At 40.8% G+C, this 20372-nt stretch overlaps 2 protein-coding genes across 3 annotated transcripts; one reads left to right on the plus strand and one right to left on the minus strand.

Moving 5' to 3' along the window:
- Positions 1 to 6125, plus strand: gpx3 (glutathione peroxidase 3; the record flags this gene model as incomplete). The annotated part of the gene is made up of 5 exons (XM_047353395.1): positions 1 to 231; positions 1772 to 1922; positions 2021 to 2138; positions 2667 to 2766; positions 5584 to 6125. Coding segments are annotated over 5 exons (822 nt in total), but the record flags the coding sequence as incomplete, so codon positions are not given.
- A 90-nt stretch (positions 6126 to 6215) lies between these two features.
- On the minus strand, positions 6216 to 18522 carry tnip1 (TNFAIP3 interacting protein 1). 2 transcript variants are annotated; one of them, XM_047353387.1, is made up of 18 exons: positions 18386 to 18522; positions 17385 to 17567; positions 16833 to 16976; positions 16636 to 16718; positions 16492 to 16551; positions 15685 to 15894; positions 14350 to 14444; positions 13783 to 13942; positions 13478 to 13567; positions 13282 to 13347; positions 11921 to 12052; positions 11711 to 11839; positions 11485 to 11619; positions 10202 to 10327; positions 10010 to 10093; positions 9394 to 9522; positions 9169 to 9253; positions 6216 to 7830 (listed from the first exon to the last, which is right to left on the minus strand). In XM_047353387.1, exons 2-18 carry the CDS (start codon positions 17530 to 17532, stop codon positions 7757 to 7759), a joined length of 1950 nt encoding a protein of 649 aa, XP_047209343.1. In that variant the 5' UTR covers positions 17533 to 17567; positions 18386 to 18522; the 3' UTR covers positions 6216 to 7756. The 2 variants fall into 2 exon arrangements, with proteins under 2 accessions (XP_047209343.1, XP_047209342.1); XM_047353386.1 differs by having other exon boundaries at positions 9394 to 9612.
- Positions 18523 to 20372: the final 1850 nt, after the last annotated feature.

Raw genomic sequence — 20372 nt, forward strand, 5'->3', positions numbered from 1 at the left:
CAATCGGTTTCCGTCAGCAGAGGGCGTCACCTGAGCCCTCAGGCCCCCCCGCCCCCCACGCCGCCGCACCCCCTGCTACAGACGTTCATTTCTCCGGAAGGAGAAGCTGGGAGACATCCACGGAGAGCGGTCACCGTGTCGGGGGAAGACGGCATCATGTGGGCCTTCTTACCGCTGCTGCTGCTCGCTCTGCTGCGACCCTGCGCCGCCGCCGGAGGCGACTTCATCCAGGTACCTGTTGATAGACGAAAACACACTGACAGATGTAATAACCTGAGGTCAGACATCTTTTTTATTATTATTGTCTGACGGCGTTTACACCTGTTGCTTTATTGAGATAAATAAAAAAATAAAAACATGCTGCTAATTCAGCTTAAACTGATTAAAACACAATAATGCTTTATTTCAGGTATGTTTTGTTTATATATTTTATGCCATTTATGTCGTCGCCTATAATTGATATACATTATTGCATTATTTTCAGCCTGTTGCGATTGTTCATCCGTGTTTTAAACTATTCTGTATTAGTACATTTTTAATCTACGTTCTGCATTAACCAGTTTTCTCCTTTAAAAGGATATATATATTCCATCTCTCCACCAAACTTCATCACCTTTTCTGATCTGAGCTACCTTTGGAAGAAAGGTATCATCAAGAATGAGCTGCAAGATCTAGAAAATGTGGCTTTCAAGTTGATTATTTAGGCTGGTTTGCGTACAGGCTGTGCCTCTTTTGCTAATAGAGCAAAGTTCCTGTTGACACTGAATGTATTTTGCACGGGGGCTGTTGGCAGGGGAAACTCCAACTCACACAACAATAGAGATATGAAGGGGAAGAAAACATTTCACTTCACTTTATTGTCGTAGGGAAAATTGCATTGCGGCCAGGTGAACACATACAATGCACAGTTAAAGTCGCCGTCACCCTGTAAGAGTAAGTCAAAACGCATAGGCACAAAAAATCCATAGCAACCAGACATAAATTAAACTCTTTGGTCTACATGTAAAATGCACTGTGTGAAAGAAAACTAATACCATGACCACATCATCCACACAGTGAAACATGGTGGTGGCAGCATCATACTGTGAGAAGATTTTTTTTCTTTTTTAGCAGGGACAGGGAAGCAGGTCACAGTTTATGGGAAAATTAGAGAGCAATACTGTGAATAAACCAGTTAAAAGGCTGCAAAAGACTAGGGCACAGGTTTACCTTCCAGTAGGTCCAAACCAAACAACCAGAGCTACAATAGAATGGTTTGGATCAATGCAAATTCTTGTGTTAAAAGGTCCCAGTCAAAGTCCAGACCTAAATCTACTTCAGTGGTATAGCTTGAAAATAATTGTTTACTGATGCTCTTGTTCCAACCAGACTGAGGCAGCGATAGTTTCCAAAACAGAACGATAAATAAGGTAAGAAGCTGCTTTTGAGTGTGCAGAATCCGTTTTGATCCATTTTGGATCCATGTAAAACAAACCTGGTTTAGGTAAATATAGGACATGTATGCTTGGTAATTGATTGTCTATTAAGAAATCACTTAAGTCACTGACCCCAGACTTATGTTTAAATTAGTCTACGTTAACCTTTAGAATCAGGAACACACTTTTTACTACTTCTGGTTGGTGTAGCATTGCTGTCTAAATCCGCAAAATACACAATAAAAACAAATCAACACGAGCAGAGGGGGGACACAGTCGTCATACAAGCACGTTTTTCAGGATTAGTTACTGTTCTGGTCAAAACACTCATTAACCCTGTGTCTGTGTACCCACAGCGGTGTGACTCTTCTACTGATGGCACCATCTACAAATACCACGCAAGGACTCTAAATGGAAGCCACACTGTGAGCTTCAGAGAGTTCGCCGGGAAGAGTGTTCTCTTTGTCAATGTTGCTACGTACTGAGGATTGACCTTTCAGTATGTAGGTAAGAAGCTGCACACTGTCGGCTTTGTGATTTAAACATTGCTCCATTCACCATCTTTCTTTCTTTTTTTTTTTTTTTTTCCTGGTGTCTTTTTTCAGAACTGAATGCACTGCAAGAGGAGCTGAAACCCCTCGGTCTCAATATTCTAGGCTTTCCCTGCAACCAGTTTGGCAAACAGGAGCCGGGGCTGAAACATGAAATCCTGCTGGGTTTAAAGTAAGAAATCTCCTGTTTTGTTGTTTTTTGTTTTTGTTTTTGTACAGGTCAAACTCGAAGCAGTCACAAAGAGGAACACTGTGTAAAGTAAAAACTAACACAGAACTCAAAGTTGGAAGTAAATGCCATCAAGTTGTGTTTCCCCAAATTGCTGCTGATGAGGAACTTGATACCGCTGCCTCTAGGAAGTCAACAATGTAAAACATTAAGAATTCCCTAAACTGGAGTCTGTTAAGAACATTTATATGACTGATCATAGCACTAGCTGAATCTGCAGAGAAATCCCCAATGTTTCAAAACTCTTCTGTCAATCAAGCTTTATTTAAAAAAGAGGAATGTCTTTTGGCAATATAATAGCTTTATCTTTTTTTAACACACTGAACCAATGTTCCCAGTTCCACTAGTCATTATAGGTCTTTGCAAAAAACATCATGGGGTTTAACAGCTAGAGGGAGCTTTTAGGTAGCTGCCACACTGCATTGCTGTGAGCCATGACCACTGATCAGATGCTTTCTTTCTGGACAACAGGCACGTCAGGCCAGGCAACGGATTCGTTCCCAACTTTCAGCTGTTTGAGAAGGGTGATGTGAATGGAAAAACTGAGCAACAGGTCTTCACCTTCCTCAAAGTAAGTCCAGGTCTTCCAAAAAAAAACGTTATGAATCCTGCATTCCAACTGTGCCTTTAAGCTCTTTTAAATAGCTGATTTCTTAACATTCAGTATGGATTTGCAAGTTCCATGCGTGATTTTTATTTTATTTTATTAAAACAGAAAGCTATTTGTGTTTACTAAAATTCACATGCTTCAAATTGTAACATGTCAAAACCACAAACGTCCCTGTCCCGTATTTTATTGGGCGTTTTTGCAATGGTTCAACATATAGGTGTGCATAATGGTAAAGCTGAGGGAAAATGATACAGTTTTCAAAATCTTTTATAAATAAAAATCTGAAAAGTGGCATTCATATGTATTCAGCCCCATTTACTCTGAAACCCTGAAATAAATCCCAGTGCAATCAATTGCTTTCAGAAGTCATCCATTTAAGTAAATAAACTTTGCCAGTGTGTGATTTAGTCTCTGTAGAAATCCAGCTGTTCCAGAGGTTTGGTAGAAAACGTTACTGAAGAAACAGCTTAATGAAGACCAAGGAACAGGGTTTGGTTGTAAAACAATAACCCAAACTTGGGGCATCTCACCAAGGACTGTTCAATCCATCATCTGAAATGCAAATATGGCTTTTATGGAGGTCTGGCAAAAAATAAAATCCATTGTTGAAAGAATACCAGTGCAGTTTATCACAAGCTGTGTAGCATAACATGAGGAAGAAGGTGGTCAAGTCAGAAGAGACCAAACTTTCTTGCCCACATAGAAAAATGTCTGGGGTGGAAAATGCTTCACATTAACAAACACTCCCCAGAGTAAACATGATGGAGGCAGGATCATGCTTTTTTTTCCTCAGTAGGAAGAGGGAAAATCGATGGTGGACAGAGCTAGAAGAAGCCTGTTAGAAGCTGCAAAATGCTCGAGTTCACCTTCCAGAAGGGCATTGGCAGAGCTACAATGTATTGCTATAGATCAACAATGCATTGCCTAGTCAAACTCCAAAACCTAGATGCAATTTGACCAAGCTTGGGCTAATTTGCAAAAAAAGAATGAGCAAAATGACTTGCAGTAGCAAGTGCATTCAAAGTATTGACTCAGAGGGGCTGAATACAAATGCATGCCACACTTTACAGATTTTTAGTTGCTTACTTTTCCTTAAGTTTTACAATGATGTACTACTACAGGTCCTTCTCAAAATATTAGCATATTGTGATAAAGTTCATTATTTTCCATAATGTCATGATGAAAATTTAACATTCATTTATTTTAGATTCATTGAACACTAACTGAAATATTTCAGGTCTTTTATTGTCTTAATACGGATGATTTTGGCATACAGCTCATGAAAACCCAAAATTCCTATCTCACAAAATTAGCATATTTCATCCGACCAATAAAAGAAAAGTGTTTTTAATACAAAAAACGTCAACCTTCAAATAATCATGTACAGTTATGCACTCAATACTTGGTCGGGAATCCTTTGGCAGAAATGACTGCTTCAATGCTGCGTGGCATGGAGGCAATCAGCCTGTGGCACTGCTGAGGTCTTATGGAGGCCCAGGATGCTTCGATAGCGGCCTTTAGCTCATCCAGAGTGTTGGGTCTTGAGTCTCTCAACGTTCTCTTCACAATATCCCACAGATTCTCTATGGGGTTCAGGTCAGGAGAGTTGGCAGGCCAATTGAGCACAGTGATACCATGGTCAGTAAACCATTTACCAGTGGTTTTGGCACTGTGAGCAGGTGCCAGGTCGTGCTGAAAAATGAAATCTTCATCTCCATAAAGCTTTTCAGCAGATGGAAGCATGAAGTGCTCCAAAATCTCCTGATAGCTAGCTGCATTGACCCTGCCCTTGATAAAACACAGTGGACCAACACCAGCAGCTGACACGGTACCCCAGACCATCACTGACTGTGGGTACTTGACACTGGACTTCTGGCAGTTTGGCATTTCCTTCTCCCCAGTCTTCCTCCAGACTCTGGCACCTTGATTTCCGAATGACATGCAGAATTTGCTTTCATCCGAAAAAAGTACTTTGGACGACTGAGCAACAGTCCAGTGCTGCTTCTCTGTAGCCCAGGTCAGGCGCTTCTGCCACTGTTTCTGGTTCAAAAGTGGCTTGACCTGGGGAATGCTGCACCTGTAGCCCATTTCCTGCACACACCTGTGCACGGTGGCTCTGGATGTTTCTAATCCAGACTCAGTCCACTGCTTCTGCAGGTCCCCCAAGGTCTGGAATCGGCCCTTCTCCACAATCTTCCTCAGGGTCCAGTCACCTCTTCTCGTTGTGCAGCGTTTTCTGCCACACTTTTTCCTTCCCACAGACTTCCCACTGAGGTGCCTTGATACAGCACTCTGGGAACAGCCTATTCGTTCAGAAATTTATTTCTGTGTCTTACCCTCTTGCTTGAGGGTGTCAATAGTGGCCTTCTGGACAGCAGTCAGGTCGGCAGTCTTACCCATGATTGGGGTTTTGAGTGATGAACCAGGCTGGGAGTTTTAAAGGCCTCAGGAATCTTTTGCAGGTGTTTAGAGTTAACTCGTTGATTCAGATGATTAGGTTCATAGCTCGTTTAGAGACCCTTTTAATGATATGCTAATTTTGTGAGATAGGAATTTTGGGTTTTCATGAGCTGTATGCCAAAATCATCCGTATTAAGACAATAAAAGACCTGAAATATTTCAGTTAGTGTGCAATGAATCTAAAATATATGAATGTTAAATTTTCATCATGACATTATGGAAAATAATGAACTTTATCACAATATGCTAATATTTTGAGAAGGACCTGTATGTGTAGGCATGACACATGATTGATTTACTCAACTTTCTGCCATCCAGAGCTCCTGCCCTCCTGTCGGGGATGACTTTGGCACCCCTAACGGCAGGTTGTTCTGGGAGCCTCTCAGAACCAGCGACGTCAAGTGGAACTTTGAGAAGTTTCTGGTGGGACCCGACGGAAAGGCAGTGATGAGATGGCACCCGCGCATCAATGTGTCCACAGTCCGAACGGACATCCGCAATTACCTTCTTCAACTCTACACGCAGAGAATTCTCAATTAAAACTGATAGGCGTTTAACATTGTCCTTTTAATGATGCGGTAGTAGGCACAGTAGCACAGTAGATATCGGGTAGCAGATAGGATTGTGATGTGACAGTTTCTGATACACGAAGATGACATGTTGAATGAAGAGGAGGCTCGAAAGCAGGAACTCTGTAGTGCCTCCTTGGAGTCCGGGGATCCAGGAAAGCTTTTCAGTGCATTCAAGCTGCCCTGTAATCCCACAGCATCATGGCATCTTCTCATCCCAGGACCTGTTTGCCATTATAGCAAAATCTGCTTTGTGTTTTCAGCTTCAATAAATCAAAAATATAAAAGGGACGCTGATGTGCCGAGTTTTCTTTAAGAGCACAACAAAAATTGTAAAAACTCCACGCTGCGGTGGTACAGAGACGATGTGAATAAGGAAGGTAAGACATTTAGAACAGATTTATTAAGCCAGTCAAATACAAAAAGTCTCACATGTGCTTTTTGCTAACAGCAAAAAGGAAAAAAAAACAAAAACTATAAACCAGAAAAATACACCTGCCAGAAATTACAGCATTACCTTTCAAAGTGCAACTCTGCTGATGTCTCAGTTCTCAGCCCTCGAATATTTTGTTCCCCGCAACTTTCAGTCATTACACAAAACTGAGCAAAAGTCCTGTCCCGCACAATTTCAACCCCTTCGTCCAACTACTTCAAAAACTTAATTCTGAGGAAATAACTGGTGTTTTCTGAGATTGGTTGGACTGTTTTAAACCATATTTCCAACATCTTGATCCTGTGTTATGTCATGAGGTCTTCTGACACTATGTGGCAGGACTTTGCAGGTTAATCCCCTTTGGCACATATTGCTGATTTTTTTTTCCAGATGGGGATTGAAAGCGTGGTCAGACATCCTGGCAGAGGTTCTTCCTCTGAGGAGCAGAGCTGTAATATGCAAGTTCTCGTATGAATAGGACTCTAATCACTCCTGCTGCTTTAAGATTTTGAAGCTCTGTTTGCAACTGTGTGTTGGGGCTACGGTAAAATTGTACAGTGTGCAGTAAAGTGAGTATAAATATCAAAATGCGTAGTAAAACCAAATAGAAGTGTTGTTTAATGAGATTAGGTCCATCATCATGGAAAAAATAGAAAAGGTTGTGTAAGTAATGTGTGTATTGTGTCTGATACAAACATACAATGTCAATAGCTACAATATATTGGGATTACACCAACAACATAGAAAGAACAGCATTACTAAAGACAATGATTTACACTTAGTCAATGCAACTATCCAAACAGAAGGTTATAAATAAATTATTAGTAATCACAATCGTGTTTTTTGGTATGATACCATCAATATTCATTTCCCTAGATTTTTGTAATTCAACAACCACTTTTGAACAGTTACACATATTAGACATTTCTAGAACACCGATGGCACTGTAGAAATCCTCAGAAATCAATTAACATTCACATTGTTTACTTCTATGATTTATTGTACCTATATAATCATTCGGCGCTGGAATGAGCACACGTCTTATTTGTTTTTGGGGAATGGCTTCCAGTTAACCCTACAAGTAAAGTCATGTGTTAAGGTGATACGTACTTGCAGAGAGACAATTACATAGGTATATTTTGTGGAAGAAAAAAAAAAAACAATAAGCAATGGTAATTATTTAACAAAAAGACTTCAGTTTCAAATAAAAATAAAAAAATCTAAGTGTATGTATATATCTATATCTATATATATATAATCTATATATATAGATTGTATATATATATATATATATAGATATCTATACATATAGATATATATTCAGAATAGCGAAGTGTTTCACAAATAGCCTTATAAAACGCAAGTATAAACAACATTACAATAAGATATCTACAGTTCAGTAGGAAAATTATATCTCAATCACACCTTGTCAACTCAAAGACAGTTTCATGCTACTACCCAGACTCCATCAGATGGGTACAGTGATGCTTTAGTGCTTTCCGGGGTCTATGTTCTGTCGCTCCCTTTTGCCAAACCCTGTTGCTGTTGCTGCAGCTGACTGATCTACAGGGGTACAAAGAAATAGACACAAAGCTGCATTACTGTCGACCCAATAAACTAGTTCTGATTCAAACTTTCCAGTTGAATGTTTCGCAGTTCCTTTATGGTTTCAAACATTTGTCAACCGGTGAATTTCATACAGTGCTATGCAAAAGTATTCATACCCCATTTACTTTATTACATTACAACCAAATTACAATGCATTGCTGTGGTTTAATAAATGACCACAAAGCAAGCAAGACATTTTGAAATGAAGAAAATATAGATTTTCATTTATTAATGCACCTAAAAATGTAAAAAGTGTGGCTTGCACTTGTAATAAGCTTCCCCATGCCAGAACTTTGTAGAACCACCTTTTGCTTGAATTACAGCTGAAAGTCTTCTAGGGCATCTATGTCTATCTATCTATGTCTATGCCAGCTTTGCAGATCTAGAGACAGAAACCTTTGCCAACTTGTCTTTCCAAAATAGCTCTAGCTCAGTCAGATTGGATGGAGAGAGTCTGTGATCACCAATTTCCAAGACTTGCCACAGATTCTTAATTGGATTTAGGTCTAAACTTTGACTAGGCCATTTTGGCACACCGATATGATTTAATCTAAGCCATTCCACTGTAGCCCTAGCTGTATGGCTACGGTCGTTATTCTCCTTTCGCAGCTTTTCTTCCAGGTTTGCTCTGTATGTAACTCTAACCATCTTCCCATCAACACTGACCAGCTTTCCTATACATGCCTGAACGGAAAGCTCCCCACAAGATGATGCTGCCGCCAGCACCATGTGTTATTGTGTGGATGTTGTGTTCAGGTTTATGAGCAGCTTTAGTTCTCTGTCACAATGTGAATGCATGAGGATCAAAACGTAAAATCTTATTCTCCTTTAGCCACATTCGCCCACCTCAACTATGTCTGCAGCTTTTCCAGGAATTAATACGGGCCTCTTGGCTGCTTCTCTGACATGATCCCTGACTTGTGTGATATGTTCCTTATTCTGCCGTTTGTCTGCTAATGTTTTCCAACAATCCTCTGACGCCTTCACATAACTGCTGTTAATATACATAATTTGCTAAAGGCTGTTGGTTACACTGGATTTTATTTTGCTGTCTCAGGGTAAAGGGGGGTGAATACAAATGCATGCCACACTTTTCAGATCTTATTTGTAAAAATACATATACACAATTATACAGACCGACCGACCGAAAGACAGACAGAAGTTTGTGAATTTAATGACCCATTTATTGGTACATTCGTTTTGGCATTTGGATGAAGGATTGCCAAAATAAAACCCAAAAATGTAATTATAGAGCAAGTTGAGTCTGAAAACAAATGTAACCATGGTCCTTACCTGCGTTCTCTGGTGGAGGTCTTGAACTCTCTCCTACCGCTCTGGCACCTCGTGGTTGTGAGAATGACATCTGCCAAGGAAAACCCTAACCAAACAGAACACACAATTTACTGTTAAAACCAAACATATTCTGTGTTATAAGCAGCAGTAGCAGCAGTCATTAAGGCTTCTGATTCTCACAATAAATGTAAGGAGGACAGTTAGGAGAAAGAGAAACAGGTTTACCGAGGTAACAGGTTGGAAGTCTCGAGCTGGGAGTGGTGCAGCAGCGGCTGTTGCTGCTGCGGCGCCTGCTGCGTTGGGCATCCGGGGAGGGAAATGAATGGGCCAGCCCTCAAGGCCCTGCGTTCCCACCTGCACAAAGGGACCACAGTAGGGAGGACTCAGCGGGCCGTTCACTGAGCCCGACGTGGGGTCTGAGGTACGTCTTTCCTGCTGCTGCCCCTACGAGGTATCACAAGTACACATGTGATCCCCAATCACTGCACGGCTGCTGCTCTTAGCGGAACTGCAGCGTTTCGTGCTGCAGACCCTCAACCCAGCTGCACCTGCTGATCCCAAATGCACTGGACAGCTAACTGGAGGCAGACCTCTGGGCTGTTTTCTTTATCGACTTATTGAAGATCTTGCATCAAAGCCTTTTCAGCCACAAGGGGGCACTACAAGTGTTTTTACTAATTTAGTTCTGAAAGACTTAAACAGACACTGCACTGGTCCTGATCAAATGTACTTAATTCAATGGCCACCCTGATCCAACAGTTCAACTTACCTAGTCTGACGGCACCATTTTATTAACCATTTTAAATCAACCTGCCATACTATGAAGCTCAGCAGCCAGTACCTGTTTGTGATGCTGCATCTGCAGTCTCTCCAGCTTACATCTCTCTGTCCGTTCTCTCTGACACTCGTTCTGGGCTTGATGAAGCTAAACCAACAGGCACAAAAAAGGGAAATAAAATCTTAAATCAAGATGAAATAGCTATGTAAGACTTAAAAGCTAAATCTTCGATGTAAACAAGAAAACAAATCCTACCTGATTGGTCAAATTAGTAATCTGACCCTGGAGCCTCTCAACTTGCCGTCTCAAATCCTCTTTCTCCTCATTCATTCGCTCCCTGTCACTCCTTTCTTTCCTAAAGTCTTCCTCGAAGATTTTCACCTGAAATAATAATAAAATATATATATATATATATATACATTTAAACGGAGAAGCATCTTTAAGCTGAACCCTGTTTCTTATAATTATTTCTGCCACCTCCTCCTATCCTTTGCCACCTAATTCAGGTAGTGGTGAAAACGTTCCACTGAGAAAGTAGACACTGAAGCTGATTCATCGTCGGTTCTCTTCTATTCCGACTATATAAACATATGTAACAGTATGTGCAGTGATAACAGCCCAGCAGGGAAACCTCAGGATACATTATGTTTTTTATGCTTGTTAAGGAATTAAAAATTGTGTCAAATGTACCCCAATAAAAAATCCACCATTTTGTATTTTTTATTAATTTAGCTTTCCATTAATTTTGTTGATATATCAACCAGAATATATACTATATGGTCTATAGTAATAACAGACTTGTATTGTATAGGCATCATCAGCCATGCTTCTAATGCACTAATTATTATTCTGACGGAGGTATACTTAAATATGTTTCAATTTCATATCCTCACTGCATTCATTTTTTACTGGAGGAACATAGTATGCTATTATTGTTTCCTATTTTCTTCATCTTGGAATACCTGCAAATAAAAATAAAACCCAGAGAATGCCTTAAACTGCACATAATGTTCGTTTGATGGTAAAATATTAGATTTTGCTATGGTTATTTAAAGGTTATATGGAAATTGATGCACTGAAACACCTCAAGCTAGACTTTGCAGTGGTCACAGTTCCATTCAAATAAGTTAACAGAAAAAGTTTTTAGAAGCGCAACTCCTACCCCTTTGTTTTTCAAATAAGCCACTGAGAAAAAATACGTTTTAGAAGGCTAGAAATTATAATTGTTCTATTCATAAAATATTTAAAAACTAAGAAATATTTGGCTTCGCTATTCGAAGCCGGCTGATCGTTTACTGAGATACCGAACGTGATATACTGGGACTCATTGTACTGGACATTAAAGAGCTTATTTTCCATTAAAGTGTTTTTCCAGGAGCAGCTCCTTCTGAAAAATCTCAGGTTTTAAAAAAGTTGTAAACTGCCACAGAAATAACCGGGACACTATACTTTAGAAATGTAGGGTTTGAGGCTATGACTGAGACACAAGAAGTGGAATGGGACTCCGGCTAAATATGACTGTTCACATGTCGTCTTGCCTGTTCTTTTAGTACAGCAATTTGTGTGAGGAGCTCCTGCTTTTTCAGGTTATTGGCTGCATCTGCAAAGTTGCCCTGTCCAGGAGGTTGCTGAGAGGATGAGGGGGAATGCAAGTTCAAGGCTTCCTCCAACGCCTGCCAAAAGACAACGTGAGCATAAAATCCAAAAAACAAACAGGTTGATTTTTTGGTTTGATCTGCATTTGATCCTTTTTTGCACACTCACCCTGTTTAAGCGTTGGATCTCCTTCTCCTGGTATTCCCTCTGCTTGCTGAGGGGCACCAGCTGATCCTGCAGGTAGCGAACCTTCTGCTTCAGCTCGGCTGTTTCAGAGTTCAAACACTCCTTCTCGCCCTGAAACACACAAAGTCTGTGACATTTGGCCCCACCTCCTATTTTTCCCAATTATTTGGATTTATTTTAAACCGAGCGCACCTGTACATTTTCGATCTTGGACTTGGCCAGCAGCAGTTTCTTGTCGTAGTCGCGCTGCCTCTGCTCTCGCTCGGCCTCCAGCTCAAGCACGGTTTTCTGGGACTCAGCCAGCCGTTGCCTGAGGTCTGTGATCTGACAGGAAGACAACTCTGCTCACAAATCTAATGTACAAAAATTGCATACGCAACATAAAATAAATAAATAAAAAACAAAACGGAAAAAAAAAAAAAAAAGACTTGAAAATAAGAACTCTGGTAAAGATAAACATCTGCTGGTGCCTGTGTTGAAATAGAGCATTTAGGAAATGTGCCTTATCAAACTACAAACCAAGCCACAAAAAGAACACATTTGCAAAGATGCAGTTCTGTCTTTGTATAAAATATGAACGAACCTTAGTGACGCAAATGGATATATCTGGGGTTCTGTGGTTTCAACCTAAGACTACATGGCGTCCCCGTCTCTACAAAGTGTGAATGTCGGTATGTTCACGACTGCGGGACGTGCACGAGTGCAGGTGTGTGAGCAGGACTGCGAGAGTGTGTGTACATCCGTGTGTTGTTGCTGCCCTCTGACTGCACCACAGCAGGAAGTCAGCGGGTACCGGAGAGGTGAGGGGAATTCTTGCTGAAGTGTGACAGGCCTTGTGGTAAGTATGCTCAAATAGCAAGCTATTGCAAGATTGCACCGTTTCCACTGGACAAGCACATTGAAACAGAAAAAAAAAAGGACATGCATGTAATTGCTGCACTTCACTGCCAACTGCACACAAACATCAGACTCGTAAGTCCCCTGCAGGTAACCTAAAAACGGTCATCGATTTGAAACAACAAATCATTTCAATGGTAGACCTAAACTATGGTTTTGACTGTTTTCTTGGCAAAATGCAAAAAATGTGCTGCTTCCTGACTGCTTTCAGTAATGTGAACCCACCTTGAATTCCCAGTTTGGAAACAAATGAGAAAGAAACTTAACTACCTAAAATGAACAAATCATCAAAAATATGTTAGAGCAGTTCAGGCAAATTTGACACATGAAGCAATCTCTAACCCAGAGTACGGTGGAAATTTAATTTAATTTTAACATCTTCAGAAATGCCTTTAATCAATTCAAATAAATGGAATTTCCACTTTAAACTGCATTTACAACTGTTTATTGTATTGTATTTTTTTTCTTCTTTTGTGATTTTCCCCAAACTTTAATAAAAGCCAAAATGGGGGAAAATATGTCATCAAAGACCTTTTAATAATCGGTAATATCAATTTAAACATATTTTTTACAGGAATTTGCATTCAAGCGGTCTAAAAGTCAATCAGAGACGTCTTCCCACACTGTTCATGGCGGCCGTAAAGTCATTACTGTACCTTCTGCTCAAACTGTGACTTCATGGCGTTCCACTGAATGTCCCACTGCTTGTTCACCTCCAGAACCTGCAAGCAGCGCCAGAAAGCGAAACAAACAAACAATGAACATGTAGGAAACAAAGTGCACAGAGACTTTCCCCAATGGCAAAAGAGGATGGGCAGCTACTTAAAAAGAAAAAATGAAGCGAAGACTCACATCCTTTCTCTGCTTCTCCAAAAGCTTGATCTTCTTTTCGTACACCTCTATGTCACATGCTTTAGCTGGGGTTCTCTCTGATTTTCCACTCTGTGGGGTGGGAGTAAGACAGAAGGTTTTTCCTAATTCCACAAATCTCCATGATTACATGAACACACATTACAAACTCATTGAAATGGTTAATTGAGCTAATCTCCAAAGGGAAATGTGAGCCAGCCAGAAACAAAATACAAAACAATAAAAATAAAAATCAACAAAATCTTCTAAATAATAACACAATGCACTGTATCTTAATATAAATGTACCTTCTGCGGTGTGGTGGCCTCCATTTTAGGTCGAACAGCAGGAGATTCCTCCTTCACCGGCTCGTCTTTGGCCTCTGAAGTCTCCGTTTCTGGCGGTGAAGCAGTCGACACCACTGCTGTTCCTCCTGTGACCAACTCCTTAAGTTTCTGATTCTCCAGTCTAAGTAAGCAAGAAAGTGAAAATGATAGTATTTCAGAACGAAGTCCATTTTTCATTCCCTGGACTCTGATGCTCTACAGTCATTTCAGGATGTCCTTTGGGAAGAACCTAGAAGACCCAGTGGGGACACAGACAGAGAGCACTGAAATAATCCCCCATCAGAAGTGAAAGCATGGTCAACAGCAGTCTCCAAGCAGAAATTACAGAATGTGAAGTGTCACAAAATCAAAACAGACAGGAAGCTGTTTTCACAACAAAGAGGTTCAAGCACACAAACTGACTGTAGGTGACGTAACAAACAGCGGGTCTCACGTGTTATTTGCTCAAACATTCGAACCAAAGGGGTTTCTGCTCAACTGAGGAGACACAACAGTCCAATGAAGCTGAAAGAGAAGGAGAAACATTACCTCAGCTGCTCCAAGTCTCGATTCCTGATATGATGATCTTCTTCCATTTTCTTTCGAAGCTCATTGTTTTCCTGCCTGAGCTGCTCACACAGCGTCTAGAAAAACCAAAGAGACCAAAAGACCCACATTTATAACAATAATAATAACCACTATTCTGTACAAAGGCACTGGATTTTTTGTTGTTGTTTCTCTTAGCCTAAAGTTCCTGTCTTTAAAGAAGCTGCAATGAAATAAATTGTTTCAAAATACAGTGGTGTTGATATCCATGTTAATAAACCAGAATGCCATTTTTAAGCCAATAATTATCTGGGTTTTCTGCCAGCTTTAAACAACTTGTGTTAACGACCAGGTCCTTTAAACGTAAGAACTACATGAAATCCAAAAAATCAACTTGAGTATGTTAGAAATTATATTTAACTTGGTAAATAAACACAACTGCATCAACTCAAGTAGCTGTCTGACCTGGAAATGCAAGTTTAGTGCTTTTACACCTGGGTTACTTTACTCTGATGCATTCTTATAGTATATATAATCAAGCTTTATAAAAGGTCATAACTGGTTTTACTATTGAAATCCTTATTTTGCAACCAAACCTTGTGAAATATACCCATTTTGATTAGCAAGCATTGGATAACAAAACAAGAACTCTAAATGCCTAAAGTTACAATAAACCAGTTTCAGCAGAAACCAACTTACTATAAAAGTAGTAATAAATGAGCAACCATACAAATTTAAGACGCAACTAAAATTAACAAAAGTTCAGCCTCATTATGGAAAATCTAGACCTTTTTCCAGGCCTTTTAAAGCCCTAAAATTAAAATGTTTAAACATAACACTTTTTAAAAACCTCCCGAAACACTGTTCTCATTTTCTTTAAATAAACAAATGTCATTTTTTATAAGCGCATATCGGCAGAACATGAGCAAATTGACAAAATTTAAATAGCTATGAGTTGTGACGCACCTCCAATTCATAAAGACAGCTTTAGAAATAAAAGATTTTTGCTATTACAGTAGCCTTTTTATTTTGTGCCGAATAAAACATTTAGGCACAAACAACAAATAGTATTATAAACACAGACTGGACAGTTACAGACACTCGGTAACTGTCCATATTTTTACAGATGTCAGAGTGAAAGCTTGTAAAATTAAACTGAAGCTACCAGTGCAGTGATTTGTTAAAGAACTGTACATTCCTTGCAAAACAGACCTGACAAGATACTAACTCGTAAAACGTGATGCTTCACAAACCTCAATGTGGTATTCAAAACAAAACAGCACCAGAAGGGTTCTAATAACATCATAAATGTGCTAACTAACTTCCCATGTTTCATACCTGTAAGAGGGAGGTCCTTTGTTCGTTCTTCTGGACCTTTGAGGAGAGATGGTGAAACTCCACTGCCATGCGGCCGAGATGAGCCAGCAGCTGGTTTGGGTTAGACTCCTCTGCAAATATGCTAAAAGAGCTCTCCAGCCGCTTCAGCTGGCTTGCCAGCTCGTTGTTCTCCTGAGGAAGCTGGGGAATTGCTCCTGCCACCAACCCGGCCTGGAGATACCCACACAGGTAGAAAGTCAGTCATCTTCGCAAAGATGAGTAGGCGGCGCCGTCTTTACATATTTATTCAAGTCCGCACACAGCTTAATGTACAACATAAACACTCAGCTTCTTTTTATGGAAAGCAGAAGCAAACTTTTCTGAAAAGTCAAACCCGTTTGCCCTGTTGGATTTAATTTAGCACTCAGACCTTTCTGCTTTAATAATCTTGTCCATTAAGTGCTAAAATTCAAGAAAGGTGAACTAAAACAAGTTGTGCCTAAAATATCATAAAAGGTGTCCCATCAACCCATGTCCCAGGATGTAAAGCGTGAATGAATCTGAGTAATTCTAGTCTGCAATAATCCTGGAATTTCCCTTCACTGACTCAGATGGAGCTGCCAGTATTGTGTTCGTAGGTGAGTCAACACACCAGTGATGTATTCCTAATTTTGAGGAAATTGCTATAGAGAGGAAATCCTGAATTTAGCCCCAAAAGCCACAGAAAATATTTCGTACTAAAGTCAAACCAAGAAGACTGAGATCTTCTGATCTCAAAAATGGCTTGAAGCAAAATTCTGGGGCACATTTTGTATTTGGTATACGTACAGCCAAGGCATCCGAGTTCCTTCCCTCCATAATCACTCTCTCAGATTCCAACAAGGCCTCCTGTGAAGACCAAAAAGGTTCAATATCTGTCACTGTTTCAAAAACGTCAAACACACGTCACGTTAGATAAAACGCAGCACATACATGGGGCTTCTCCGGCTGAAGTGTTCTCCCTAAACAGCTTGACTGCTCCTCTTTCTCTGCAGTGGGGTGTAAACAGGGTTTGCCTGAAATAAACAAGAGCCAGATGAAAGTAAACCATTATATTCCTTTAATTGGTCATCATACTGGGTTGTATACCAAGTTAAATTCCTCATTCGGAGGAAATCTGTGGGACTTACTTTGTGTCTCGGTGTGAACCGGCGCTCCTGCACACAGACTGGTGGCAAAGCTGGCTGACTTTAAGGCTTCGTTGTCCCTCACGAGCTCCTCCACTCGCTGCCGAAGCCTTGACGCCTCCGACTGGGATTCCTCCAGCAAATCACCTGCGAGATTATTTAAAAGAAATCTCGTCACAGTCTAAAAAGAGCACCGTCACCAGGAGCAGTCAGTATATAAAACATGACAGATGTTCGGTGGGAAATAAAGGTACATTCTAGGTGAGCATTCAGTCTAATCATACTGCTGGTATGTAGATCCAAAGATAACCAAGGAAGACTTTCGGGTTTTAAAATATGCTATAACACTTGTGTCACAACAGTTTCGTTTTTTGCGTGTGGATTTTCAGCCTGGGAAGTGAAGGCACGTGGACTGTTATGGAGGACATTCTTCAAACCATTTTCTGTTTCCTGTCACATAGATAACATAAAGAAAATGACAATCCCTGATGCTCAGCAGAGTTGTGTCATCCTCACTTCCCAGACATTGGAAACATGCTCTGATCTGGAACCTACCTAAGCTCTTAAGTCCCTTCATCCGTTCCCTCAGCATGCTGTTCTCCTCCAGCAGCTGGCGATAGCTGCTGCCCCCCACGATCTCATCCCTGGCCTTGACCTCACTCCCACCGGGATCGTAGATGCGATACGGACCTTTCCCTTCCATTGTCGTGGTTCACTTCCTAAACATGGTCCTCTGAACTGTGGAAAGAGGAAAAAACACCGTTTTATTTTATGTGATTTAAAACAAGCCAATTCAACAGAAAACAACAGATACACATGGAGGTGATCTTCACACAAAACAGTTCTGATTACACAAATCTACACTGATTGTCCACTGTTTACATCAAACAAAACAGCTCTATTGCTCCAACAAAGCTGCTGAAGCACTGGTTGTACAGTTTATTGTTCGTTTTCCAGAAAAGCTGTGCATCCACCAAAGTCACAGCAGAAGGTCTGCAGATGATTCAAGACACCCACTCAAAAGCCCAACGTTTTAACTTCTAGTTTCTAGCAGAGAAAGTGAAAAACCATCGCTGTAACAGAAACGACGAGCCGAGTGACAACAAAAGCAACAACCTCCCCCTCTTGATGCTTCACTAACAGGGGTGACACATTTGGGGAGAGTGTGCTGGCGTGTGAGAGGGCTAAATAAGACAACTACAACGTTCAGAACCAAGGAAGAGAGACAAAAGCAGAGGGGCGAAAAACAGAAAAAATAACGATAATTCTAATATGAAACACATATTTAACACTCGAGACTGAAATACACCCCAATCCGACTGATGATAGCTACCTTGATTGGCTGAAAAAGGCTAATATTAGTTTTCGCTGTTGTCATGCAAATTGCTAACGACATCTTCGTTAACTGTTGGCTACAATGCGGGACAGGAAGCCCTTTAAACTCCCATATTTTTAATCTAAACGGACTCCTATCGGCGCAAAAAGTAAGTCAGAAAGATGAGCGACACGACGAACCGAAAAAAAGCAGGACAAAGATGTTTTTTTGGGTTTAGTACCTTTCAGCTTGCTGTGGCCTCTCGTCTCTCTTGCTAGACAGACATCTACTGCGGAAGTAGTCTACTGAGTCTATGCCGTAACCTGGGAAATTCCACCTCGCGACGTTTGATGTAAACAGCGGTGATTGACAGCCAAACCGACCAATCAGAGCGCAGCTCCTTGTCCAACGCAGAGTCGCGGACCGTGATGTAAACACAGAAGCCAAAAAAAGCATTGCTAAATGCCATATTTAGTCAGGTAATCTTCAGTTGTTAAGAAGCGTTTACTCTATCCCCATCATTCGCTGATAAATACGTACAAAAGCAGTGCCCACTCATTGCAAAAATGGCTGACATAACAGAAAGTGGGTAAAAGCTGCTCCCAAAAAAATAGATAACACATTTCTCTTGAAAGGAAATGATTGCAATTTAGACAATTCCCATTCATTTTTTTTATCTTCAGAAAGTGACCCATTTTAGAACAGGGGCAAACCCGACCGTTTTCGCTGAATTGTTTTATTTCTCATTGATAAATTCAGAGGGGCTGATGGGGGGTTTCTCTTGTTGCATCATATATTTCCTCTGAAGTTTGAGGGCAAGAAGACCTAGATCAAGGTAGCAATGAGTGTTCACTGCACGTTAACAGGACCAGTGTGGGAAAGAGAACTGCGACAAGTATAGCTCCTACTGTTTATTTTACTGCTTAATAAAACAGTTGATTAAAACAACAATGTATCATTTTATACTTCATTGTTAGGCTATAGATGTTTGATTAATCTCTCAAAATGTTTATCTCTTTTGCAAGGGTGTAACCCCAAAATTGCACTGAATTTTGCTGAGTTTTTTTTTTTTGTTGTTGTAATAAACCATAACAAAATAGCGCTTTATTTTAAAGTGGTTTCATTTTATTTATTTATTTTTTTACAAATAATATTTAGCCCGCTTTACTTTAATACACCTAGATAAAATCCAGTACAACCGCTTGCGTTCAGAAGTCATCCAATTGGTAAATAGAGTCATCCTGTTTTGAGAAGAGCTCAGAGGTTAGTTGGAGTACTCATGTGCGATAGAGATTATGAGCATAGAAGATTAAATGTAGCCTATCTATTGATCTTTTATAATTTTAGCGCTAAAATGGAATTGTGGTTATCATGAGATAATTTAGGATGACAACGCTTATCAGTCCAGCCTACATGCAATTTACATGCTTATGTTATTCTCAAACTTACTGAAAAGTTCTGTTTTTGTGATCTGGTGTCCATGGCAAAAAATTAAGCCTATATATTTTTGCAAATATTATTTATTGTCTTGTTCATTATTCATTTAAGGTAAAACACATCTTGCTTGGAAAAATAATAAATGTCTGTAACATGAAGATGAATGGGATAAGTGCTCTGTTAAACTTAAACAAATGGTTTTCAATACATTTGTACATCCCCTCCTTGAACCGTCACCTTAACGTGGTGGAGGGGTTTGAGTGCTCAAATGATCCTAGAGGCTATGTTGTCTGGGGCCTAAATGCCCCTGGTAGGGTCTCCCATGGCAAACAGGTTCTAGGTGATGAGTCAGACAAAGAATGGTTCAAGAACCCCTCATGAAGAACACAATATCGAGGCACGTGACGTCGCCCGGTACGGCGGAGCCGGGGTCCCACCCTGGAGCCAGGCCTGGGGTCGGGACTCGTCGGAGAGCGCCTGGTGGCCGGGTTGCTCCTCGCGGGACCCGGCCGGGCCAAGCCCGAACGAGAGACGCGAGGCCATCCCCCAGTGGGCCCACCACCTGCAGGGGGAACCGTGAGGGACCGGTGCAAAGAGGATTGGGTGGCGGACGAAGGTGGAGACCTCAACGGCCCGATCCCCGGATGCTTAGGCTGGCTCTAGGGACGTGGAATGTCACCTCGCTGGGGGGGAAGGAGCCTGAGCTGGTGCGGGAGGTCGAGAGATATCAACTAGAAATAGTCGGGCTCGCCTCCACGCACAGCGTGGGCTCTGGAACCCATCTCCTTGAG

Source organism: Girardinichthys multiradiatus, chromosome 23, assembly GCF_021462225.1.
Source record: "Girardinichthys multiradiatus isolate DD_20200921_A chromosome 23, DD_fGirMul_XY1, whole genome shotgun sequence".
Taxonomy (NCBI): Eukaryota; Metazoa; Chordata; class Actinopteri; order Cyprinodontiformes; family Goodeidae; genus Girardinichthys; species Girardinichthys multiradiatus.